The following is an 11,737-nucleotide window of genomic DNA, read 5'->3' on the forward strand; positions in this document are numbered from 1 at the left end:
GTGCCAACCAAGCCTTTGATAGTTTATTACTTATTATTGATGAATATGGAGCAGAAAATTGTAAAAGAGAAGGTTTATTTTTCAAAAATTTTGAAGCCCAAAAGTGGTCCAATTCTGGAATAACCCTTAAAGACACAGAGGATCTCTGAAAGAAATGATAACTGCTGCGATGTGTAAGTGAATTAAATAGCAAACCTTGTGTTTTCAGTAAATAAGGCTGCATTACTACTGAGAGAATTGTCACTCGTTCTGAACGTGGGGAATAATGTTTTACTTTTAAGCCACTAGAGGGAAGCAGACACAGTAGGATGTCTGCCTGTTCAACTGTCTCATTCAGAAACTTACAGTGATAATATTCTGTTTTCTTATTTAGATAGTGACCTTTCAGACTCCTAGAGGGCCCCTTTAGGTTCCCAGAAATTCCTTTAGGAAAAACAACTAAATTTAAAAGAAGCTCTGCATCTTGGAGGCTGTCTTTGAAGCAACGTGTAATCACACCAGTGTTCGTCTGCTGCTCTTCCTGATGCCCAAGACTGAAGATCAGAGGTCAGAAGTTCAGATAAAACAGAGCTGCACTTCTGATGGCCGGCACAAGCAGGTGCATCAGATCTCAGACAAGATGACGAAAAAAACTAAAGATACAGACATTTTTTATTAGTTTGTTTTTGTAAGTTTGTGAGCAATATCTTTGTTAAAGTTGGCTTGCTAATATAGCTGATGTATTTTTTTGAGTTGTTTTTTTCTAATACAGAAGGGACATTATCTCTGTCATTATTTCATTCGTTATTTTTTAAACTTGTCATATTAAAACATGTTGAGTAACCTCTGAGAAGCCTATCTGAATGTGTTTATAGATAGTATTTGGTAATATAACGATAACCACCAATCACAAAAATAAGTAAATATAATAAAATGCAATAATAATAATAAAATTGCTGCTAAAACTCATTAACATCTTGTTCTGGTAAAAGTGTAAACTTTTAGGCCAGACTTTTTCTTATTTTATTTTTCCCTTTTTTTTCTCCCGGCATCTAGCGGCCATTTTTGGTATTTCTTCTCAGCTCGTCTTCCGCATTCACTTCCGCATTGGTTTCTCAGGGTAACTCATAAATTTATTCCTAACGGCTGGTTCCCGTGAAGAGTTTGCAATATTTCAACTTAATCTTTTAACTACTAGAAGGTCAAATTTAAATAGCCAGTGCAAATTACTCAACGTCTTCCTCTTTCGCCGTTTTCTAACATGTAGAACTACATTTCCCAGAGTCCCTAGCGCCACAACGGCAGTTCCGCGTTCGAAGAGACAGTCGAGACTTGCTTGTAGGCATTTGTCAGTGTTACGGTAAAAGACGAGGGGAAAGTAGGTTTTTCTATACGAAACCTAGAATGACAGATAGGAAACCGTGTAAGGTGTGTAATTTCACACGACAGAAATCATACGGGGTCGTAGTTCCATCCCTGGACGAGTTGAAACAAAAAGGTGAGTTGCCATGGTTTAACTTCTTAACGTGTGTAAAGAGAACTGAATAAATGTAGCCTAAGGCGCCAGTTAGATAGAAAAACTATGTATTATACTAGCCAGATCTCCAAATTTAATCTCATTTATCTGTCATCTTTACACATTTGTATAATAAGCCAAGAGGGGCTGCAAAAGGTGAAAGTGAAATAAAAATGTATGTTGTACTGATAATGATCCTTAATACTGTTGTCATCCATGAGCATTGCAACCATGGTGATTGTGCTGCACGGCTTAAGCTTACCTATCTGTCATGATCACGGAGGAGTTTGTGTGTAGCTTCGTTTCCTTATCCATCGTGTTCAAACTTGCTGCAGCTTAACATGAAAAGTCAGTCCTCTCCTCCTGCTCATTCCTTAAATGCTAGTCAGCAGGCGTTGGCCAGATCAGTGCACCCTTCAGAGTCCATTACAGATGTTTGTACAGCTTGTAATATTAATATATTTGTAGAATACAGCTAAAACATTGTGTCTGTGTCTTTTCAAGCAACCCACATGCTGAAAATGCAGATGTAATAATTGATCATAAAGTATTTGAACTGTTAATGACACAATGCCTATCTTCCATTAGTTTTAACCCTATTGTAAAGATACAAATCAACACAGATGTGTTGTTTCTGCCAATAATCAGCATGTATATTCTTATTTGAGCAGATTTAGTCAGCACACACATAACATAAACACAGAAAAATACAAATTACACAAGCAAACCATAGACATGAACTTATCATTGATGTAAAAAAAAATGCAGAATTTCAGGAGGGAGTATAAGCTGTACAATCACTCAACAGCCCTACTGTCCTGTATAGTAAATGGAAACTGCACTGATGACAGAGCAGGTGGCAGCCCAGATGCATTGCAGTGATTGTCGTGTTTAGGGCTGCAACAACGAATCGATAAAATCGATAATAATCGATTATTAAAAGCGTTGGCAACGAATTTCATTCTCGATTCGTTGTGTCGCGCGATTCATGCGTCACTCGCCATGTCGCGGAGCGTCTACTCCACCTGCAGAGCTTTGTCAATGCTGGCTGACGGAAATAAAGTTTGTTTTTTTAAATAACTCCACCTGTAGAGCGAGTTGAACAGAGCGAGGTGGCGGCAAAGCGAAACTAAATTCAGAGTAATTTCAACGAAACATGACCGACACGGAGAAAACAGTTAGACCGAAATCCTCAAAAGTGTGGGAGCATTTCACGCTTCACAAAACAAAAAACATGCGTAGCATGCAAGCTTTACAAAAGTGATATGATGTACGGGAGCACCACGATGACGATGCAGCACCTGAAACGGAAACACGTTGGAGTCTCCGATGAGGATGAAGGAGCTCAACAGCAGGTAAGTCACTACATTATCCTACGTTTGTTCTGTTTTACAGTGAGGAAACGTAACGTTAGTCTCTCTGGTAGCTCTCCTGATGCTAGTGTTTGTTAGCTGATTAATGACAGTGATAGGACACGTGTGTGTGTGTGCGCGCGCGCGCGAACCTTTTTATTTCACTTTAATCAGCTTAAGCAGGGTTTGAATATGCTTTATAAATAAAGGTAACTTGCCCACAACGGTGATAATAATTTAAAGATTAAGCCTCAAGTTTTCAATTCTCAATTTTCTGACGAAGTCTGAGTGAAGACACTGGTCTGTTTTGGAGTGAGGCAGGATGAACTGCATTTAGACCAAACAGGGGTTAAAGTAACTTATTACATCTACTCAATTTATGTAATGAAGTATTTTTTTATGGTGCTTGTCCTATCTGTCTTTCTGTCTGTGTGTGTGTGTGTGTGTGTGTGTGTGTGTGTGTGTGTGTGTGTGTGTGTGTGTGTGCGCGCGCGCGCGCGTGTGTGTGCATGCGTACTTTGTGTTTTGCTCTTTGGACTACTTACATGCCTTAACCTAATACTGCAAATAAAACAAGATAATTACTGAGTTGTTGTAAATTGTGCTATAATACATACTCAAACTATACTATCTTTCTCATTTCATCAACAGCAAAAAATGACAGGCTTCATGATGAGAAAGACATCATGTCCACCACAGCAAGCAGCTGTTCTGACTCCTCAACATGATGGTCACTGACACGAGGCCTCTGTCGATGGTTGAAGACGAAGGCTTCGCTACAATGATCTTATTTGCTCTGTCAGTCCAAATCTTCTCTTTCTGAATAAAGCGGCGGAAATTAAAAATGTGTTGTTTTTTTATTCCGATTCATCGATTAATTGAAAAAAATTATTGGCCGATTAATTGATTATTGAAATAATCGTTAGTTGCAGCCCTAGTTGTGTTTAAACTGCAGAAGTATTTGCTTGAAGCACATGATGACTAGACGGTATGTGATATCTTTGCACGACTGATTGTTTTGCTATGACATAACACAATTCACATAAGGTGTATGAAGTAAGTAATATTCCTCTTCCGACAGGGTGTGAGTTTCTCGGGTACAGCCCTACTGATCCGGTAACAGTGGTCCTCGAGAACGATGGGACGATAGTAGAGGATCAAGCCTACTTCCTGTGTTTACCCTCAAACACAAAGTTCATGCTGTTGCATGAAAAAGAAACATGGTCTCCAGTTCGCAAGAGTAAGCAGCTGTACTTCTACCTGAGATTTGTCTGGACTGATTCCTATAATTTAAATCAGTGAAATGTGCATCTTTTGTGTTTTGGTATTCATTTGCTTCTCATTATAGTGGATGGTGGCACAGCTTGGATGGCTAGGGAGTCGGTGCTGCTGGACACTGATGCTGTGGACGCCGTCAGTTCAGCAGCACCCTGGTGGGGCTTGGCTCAGCAGCTGAAGCAGGACATGGCGAGCGTCATTCTTATGTCTGAGGCAGATCTACAGGTACCAACTGTAACTACACCAATCCAATGAAATGAAGGCCACGCATCATACAGATGTCTTTTAAATATTTAGTGCCCCTCAAGGCAGCAGACACTGTGAAAATGACAAATATAAAGAACATACGACAGATATTTCAAACATACATCGCTCAGTTGTTTTTAAAGTTTCCTATAAAGTGTCTCTAATTAGATGGATTCAAGCCATAAATCTATCAAGCTTGTTTCAGTCGATAGACTGGTCCAAATATGCTAGCTTGCAACATACATAAAACCGTCCATACAAAAGCACTCAGACAAATATTACAAACAAATATGAAACAAATAAAGGCTATAAGTCACAAATTGTGCACCTCTCAAACCAAACAGAATAGTTATTATGGGCTGTATGGTTTTCCCTCTGCAGCCATATTGCATCTGACCAGTAATACGACAGGTGTGACCTTTACCTAAACTGTGACCTGTCATGTGACCTGTTCTATTCGCCATCAAATAAACACTGTAATAAATAGTATGACATTTGTAACCAAACATTAATTTTAGAGTTGTACATTTTCAAAGTTGCCTTTTTAAACATCTTATTTATTGTATTTTAGTCAGTTTTAATGACTATATAAATTCAGACATTTAAGAAATTAGGCCATAATATATATTAAAAAAAAATTGTACTAGAAATTTTAAAAATAGCTGTCTTTTGTACAGTTACACCAACATTATATCCAGATTACCATCCCCTCAACCAGGTTTTTCCCTGGCAAAACCAGCATCACAGTGATAGAAATTGAGGGGTTTTTTTGTTGTTTGTTTAACCTGATTTGTTAGTTAGTCTTTCATTTACTTGAACATAAAATATATGTGTGTTTATCAATAGAAATAACAAGAAGATCCTTAGATTTCTGTCATAGACTTTACTACCTTTCCTTTACTGTATGCAGACTGATCATGCTTATTGTCATGTATAGTGAACCCCACTCCAAAAGGCCTAATTTCAGTTAAAAAGTAAAAATAAAAAAAGCTAACTGCACTTTCCTCATTTGTCACCATCAACTGTTTAGTCTTTGTCCTGTTAAAGGATAAGGATGTTAATGAACACCTTTCAAATCCCATGGAAAGACTGAAATCAGCAATAAATTGGTCCTACTGCCAGGAATACTTCGTTGTAGCCAAATTTTGATGTACCTGATTCCTTTTTGCCAATGACCTCCATTAGTGTGGAGAAATGATTAAAGCGTACATTGTGTCACCTGCTGTTCCAGACCTTGGTGGATGCCCCGTGTCCTGAGCTGGCCTCTGCTTTGGGCTTCCAAGAAAAGAAAGCTGAGGACCTCCAGGAGACACTGCAGAGGGTTTTGGATCGAAGAGAGGAGGAGAGGCAGTCCAAGGAGTTGCTTCAACTCTACCTCAAAGCTGCAGAGAAAGAGGATGGACATCAGGAAGAACCAAGCCAGTCTGACCAAAGAGGTACAGCTGTGTCATCATCTGGTGATTTTTATTTTCAACAAAGATCTGGGACATTTCGTTCTTGCTTTACACGATAAAGATCATTTATAAGTTATAGTGTGGTTGAGATAAAGACCCTTTACAGAAACTTTGTAGACTACTTCACAGGAATACTAGTTCTTTAGGGAAATCAACAACACTTTTTTGAGATATTGCCGCCATGGGATTCATTGTCTCTACCGACCTGTTTCAGTGTCTTTTGAAGAGCCACTAGAGTTGTAAATAGGAATTCTCAAGTAGCCCATGAAGCTGAAGTTGTTGATGCCATACAAATGTTATACCAGATAATATCTGGCATTGCACAGAATTTTTTGTGATAACTTAATCTCTTACATTATTGTTTAGCCTTATTAGTTGTAATAATAATATACAGTGTATTTTGTGTAGAATGTCTGTGAGTTTTAACATGCCAGAGGTGCTCATATATCATTGGTTGTTACAAAAAAGTCCCAACAAGTAGCTGTGATCTATAAGGATGAGTACAACACCCAGCTAAATAATCAATATTATTCTATGATGTGTAGCCCTGGAGGAAGGTAATGACCCAGAAACTGGTTGTTCTTTGGATAAGGATTAAGGACAACACTAACATAACTTTAGCCAGCATGCAGGCCTGGTATAATCAGACAAACTGAGGAAACAATAAACTGAGAAATAATTATTGATCTATGAATGTATATATATATATTTAAGAATTAGTAACAGTATTTGTATTCAGCAGATTAATAATTGAAAGCATCCATGGTCGTGTCATTTAGCTTTTGTCTGTGCAGAAAAGCCAAAACATATTCACAACAACAAAACAAATCAAACTTTTTAACTTAACAACTACAGTAGGTGAAAACAACCTCAGGTATTATTTCTCACGCATTTCAGTGCTTATTGATATATCAGTTGTCAGTCTGTTCTCTTTGGTGCCTTGTATCTAACTGTTCATAAGAGACGAGCTGTACTTTTACCTTTTGGTCACTAGGTGGAACCGTTGTTGCTGCTTAGTAATTCCAACTGCTGTTGTGATCCGATGTGATTAAAATCAAGCCTGTTTCACTGTGTCAGGTGCTGGAGACAGAGATGTGCCGGATGGAATGGAAGTGGATGCTGCATCTGGATTCATGTCCAGGACACTGATGGTCCTGAAAGGGAAAACATTCCCAGAGACAAGGCTTTCCACCGAGGACCTGCAGGTAGACCACTGGTCAAGTGTGCTTTGCAGATAAAAAAAACTTTTAATTTGACTTTCATGACATACACATTGAATATAAATACTCACAGTCTTTCTTAGAATCTCCCAAAAATGTCCATCCAGCAAATTTAAACACATCTGAGCAGCCAAGGTGCATTTGTATGTCACAGCTATGCCATATACTTCATCATATTCTTCTTGTGATGCTATAGCCAGCCATATCCTGTATATAAAGGTGGACCCAGTAAGACATGATATCACCCACTGGTTTGCATAGGAACTGAACTGAAGCCTAGAGAATGACTTTATGGTCATCTTTTCTGTTTGAAACCGGCACCATGCTAGATGGGGAACAGAGTGGAGCACGGATAGTGACATTCGAAACCTTATTAGAGCTCATAGCTGCTACAGCATCATCAGTACGTTGGTGCATTGTACAAATTGAATGAAAGAATTATGTATAAACGGCATCAAAATTAGAAACCATTAAGTTAAAAAAAATGCATTTATTTTCAGAAAAAAATGAATAATAGAATCCCTTGAGGGTCTGTGCAATTAGCTGAACAACAGGCCACAGTTATGGTGAACTGAAAACTGATTAAAACAAGCTAATTAGCAGCAAAACTATCTGGGGAAAATATACTGCCTACTCCACTGACAAATGGTACCAAAATAGCTGTCATTGTACAACAACAGTTATTTTGGTATCATTTGTCAAAATGTACCTGAAATGAATCAGAGGAACACGCATGCAACTCAAGGTCAGCATTAAAATAGTCTCCTAGCTTGCGTCAAATTACATATATCAATCAAAGTCACGGACCCAAACTTACCTCATTTTGAGGCTTAATGTCTATATCATGGTGGAATTATTTTTTAAATAGCTACTAGCATATTGATCAGAGAGAGTGAACTTAGCTAATGACATCACAGTGACTTGTAGAAAATATTCACTGAATGAGAATTTCATGAGAGAAAGTGACATTTCTTAAATGGGAGGCTATTTTAGCCACATATTTTTTTGGAGCATCCTAGTGGTATATATTAGTATTGCAATTCAAAATGCTTGAGCACTGGCTTCATTTTTAAGTGGTGGTTGTTCCTGTTCGGCTGAAACATAGCCCACCAAGCCTAACAAAATGACAAGGCAAGAGTCTGCAGCTGCAAGCCCTGACCTACTTAGAAACACATGCTTACTCATTGCTTTGGTAATGACACAGTTCTAATACATATAATCCACAGGGCGTTTTCTCTAGGTATAATGCAAGCATAATGTTTGGTATACCACCCTGATTTATGTATTTAAATAGAGGAAACTAGAAAGCACTTTTCTATATATTTCAGGGCAGCAACACTGGCTCCAGCCTCAAATCAACCTCCTCTCTGACAACATATAGGTTTCATGTGTGTAAAAAAAGTCATTATAAAGTCTCACATTTGCAGAGTTTGAAATGAAGCTCCCTTCATGTGTCATCAGATGGTCGTGGCCAGAGGAGTGGAAGCGATGGAGCAGGTGCTGGGCTGGGACACAGAAAGGACAACTGCGCTGCTGCAGGCCTGCAAAGCCGAACTGGCCACGCGTCTGCAGCAGATTCAGGCCGTGCAATCCGTCAGGAACAACACACAGCCGGATGGCAACCAGCAGTCCAGCGAAAAGAGCACGGAGGAGGGTGTAGAAACGCCAGCTCAAGGCAGCGAATAGGTCGAGACTACCTGAGCAGAGACTGATAAGAATTGACACTACCTGCCTCGGGGTCAGTGGAATGGGATTCACCCTGTGTTACTGATAACATCTTTACTGCTGGAATACATGAATGTTAAGGATGTTGACATTTGCATCATTTTGTAAAACTCGCAAACCACTTGAATGCTTTTGCCTCTGGAGGAAGCTGGGTGATTTGCACAAGTCATGTTTATCAAAGGCATGATGACATTAACCACTCGCATCACTTGTGTATTGGCTCCTTATTTTGATGAGAGCCACGCTGTGAAACTAACAACAGATAAACAGATTTATGTGAATCTTAAAGCCACACTTTAGCATTCTGGGGGGAAAAAAAAACGTATTTGCTCTCATGCTGAGAAATAGATGAGAACATAGATAACACTCACATGTCTGTCCTTTAAGTATGAAGCTGAAATAAGCAGCCAGGAAACAGAAGCAGATAGCCTGGTTGTGTTCAAAAGTAGTAAAATCTACCTAGCAGCACCTCAGAAACTCATATATTTTCACATAATATTAATAAAACACCTGCAAATAATTTCCCCTAAAACCACAGCTTGTAATATTTACATTTCTTCACTTTGTGTATTTAAATAAATTAGATGTCACACATTGACTAATTGGCTTTAGAGGTGAAGTTTTTTTAAATTTTTGGACAGAACCAGGCCAGCTGTTTCCTCTAGTTTCCAGCCTTTACTCTAACCTCAGCTAGTTGTCTAGATTCATTTTTGGCTGTCAGATATGAGACTGATATCAATCTTATCATTTGACATTCAGCATGAAAGCAAATGAGGAACAATGTGGGACTACTGCTTCAGTAATTTAGAGAAAATGTTTCTTTTCAATTTGCCTTCCAGTCTTGTTTTGCATTCTGCGCCCCCCCTAAACACAGCCAATTTAGACAGAAGGTGAACACAGCTTTTTATTTCAGATCTTTTGATAATAGTTAGGAATACTGAGAAGCAGCTAGAGGAAGCTGTGGATGTACTTAGTTTTAGTTGGAATTAATTTACGTGTTGTCACTGATACTACATTTATTTCCTGAGTCCGGGGGAACTTGTGGATAGTTTGAAGTAGCAACAACTAATCCTATGCCTCTTAAGTCGTTTGTTATATTCCTTGATGCTTTTACTTTTTTCAGTCAGTTTTATAGTCTACTAGTAGTAAACTGAGAATATCTAGAAAACAGGCTCCCTCATAGCGAATATTAATCCAATGAAATGCAGCATTTTCCTTTGGATTTTACGTAAATGTGCACCTCAGGGCGAAGTGCCAAACCTAACTGATGTGTGACTATTTAGGGAATCCTCACATGGAAGTATGAAAGGTAGAATTACCTCTGATCCATTAGTGCAGAAATAGCTAATCTGCAGACACAATACCAAAGTACGTGTACAGCACTGACAGAAATAGCAGACGGGATCACGACGAGACTTACATTTTGCTCTGAGATGTATAGGAATGTTTTAAAAAAACAGCAGATCTTGCATAGGTAAGCAGATATGTTTGAATGTGGTACACAGGCTAATTCATCATTCCAACAATAAAGAGACAAGATGACACGTATGTCACTTCATTCACGCAAGCCTCACTGAGCACATTATGGGTGAGAATGACGTAGTTCAGAGTTACATAGAACCAATATTACTGCTTGAGTGCTCTTCAAGACTATCCATTATATATTATTGTGGAAGTTATGTATCAGTCTGGTGGCTGTGTGATGTAAGATGGTGTGGACAATGTGTGCAGGTCCGTGTGACTCATGTACAAGGTAGCTGCCACAATGCCTGTCATCTCATTTGTCTCCTGAACAATGAACGCAAATGATGCATTTGAATTTGGAGAAAGATCTTTTTTCCGTGTGTGATGTGCTGAGATTGAGATGTCAGCACTGTCTGTCTAAGCTGCGCGCGTGCGCAATTGCGCACTGCTGACACGGTCTCCGCGCACAGAAACTCTGCGCACGCACTTGCGCTGCGCACAAAAAAAAATCCAACCTAAATTGTAAATAAAATAAACACGTAACAATTCATTCTGTGCTATTTTTCAGTGTGAGTCAGTGAGTGATCAGTGACTGGCTGCTGCAGCCAATGATGCGATTCACATACGTATTTACCATAGACTGTATATAATGGTATTTACGCAGCTAATCAACGTCAGGCGTCCTTATATGGAGCCACCGTTGTTCTCATAGATATGAATGAGTAGATAGGACACGCCCCTTTGAGCTGCGTGCTACAGCGAGGCTAAGCTAGTGGGGGAAAAGTTTCAGTGCATTCCGTTGATGTAGACGGCGTGAAAACGGAAACAAGAAGTATGCTGGCTCACTGTGCTGCATACAGTTACTACGTCGTACGATTGAGACAAGGAAACTCGGAATGACTTTTCATAGGTAAGAATAGTTTTTGGCTCTTTTTTCATTATTAAATCTTGTTGAGAGCTTCCAGTCTATGAGAGCTAACTAGTTAGCCGCTAGCAAAACGCTAAGGCGAGCTAGCAGCTTGACAAGCAAATACCAGAGGATTAATAGTAGCTGTAGTATAGTTGTACAAGCAGTAGTAGTAATACTAAAAGTACAAGCAGTAGTAGTATAAAATAGCTGTTAGAGTCATAGAAGTAGTATCAGCATTAGTAATAATATTACAATTTGTGGTAGCAGTGCCAGTATCAGCAGCAGTAGTAGTATAAACAGCTGTTAGAGTCGTAGTAGTATCAGCATTTGTAATAGTATTACAAGTTGTAGTAGCAGTGCCAGTATCAGCAGCAGTAGTGTACTACCACCACTACTAGTAGTAGTCCCATTACTATTACTACCACCAATACTACCAATAGTAGTTATAAAGCCTAACTCATGTATATCCAGATTACCATCTATGTTCTTCCTCCAAACCCATTTTATCATTGGGATTACAGGCAATTCTTTAGGACTGCTCTCAAATAATTGAAATGTTACTAAACAAGGTTATACTTATCAAATTAAATAGC

The 11,737-nt window shown here is 38.9% G+C and overlaps 1 protein-coding gene and 1 long non-coding RNA gene across 2 annotated transcripts; both read left to right on the forward strand.

The window, feature by feature from the left end:
- The first annotated feature begins 1,269 nt into the window (after positions 1 to 1,269).
- Positions 1,270 to 10,784, forward strand: dffa (DNA fragmentation factor, alpha polypeptide). The gene is made up of 6 exons (XM_023277295.3): positions 1,270 to 1,477; positions 3,929 to 4,087; positions 4,196 to 4,350; positions 5,603 to 5,807; positions 6,903 to 7,030; positions 8,507 to 10,784. Exons 1-6 carry the CDS (start codon positions 1,384 to 1,386, stop codon positions 8,729 to 8,731), a joined length of 966 nt encoding a protein of 321 aa, XP_023133063.1. The 5' UTR covers positions 1,270 to 1,383; the 3' UTR covers positions 8,732 to 10,784.
- Positions 1,484 to 3,692, forward strand: LOC129349488 (uncharacterized). The gene is made up of 2 exons (XR_008602512.1): positions 1,484 to 2,850; positions 3,499 to 3,692. It is a non-coding gene; the product is annotated as an uncharacterized LOC129349488 (long non-coding RNA).
- Positions 10,785 to 11,737: the final 953 nt, after the last annotated feature.

This window comes from Amphiprion ocellaris, chromosome 8, assembly GCF_022539595.1.
Source record: "Amphiprion ocellaris isolate individual 3 ecotype Okinawa chromosome 8, ASM2253959v1, whole genome shotgun sequence".
NCBI classification, from domain to species: Eukaryota; Metazoa; Chordata; class Actinopteri; family Pomacentridae; genus Amphiprion; species Amphiprion ocellaris.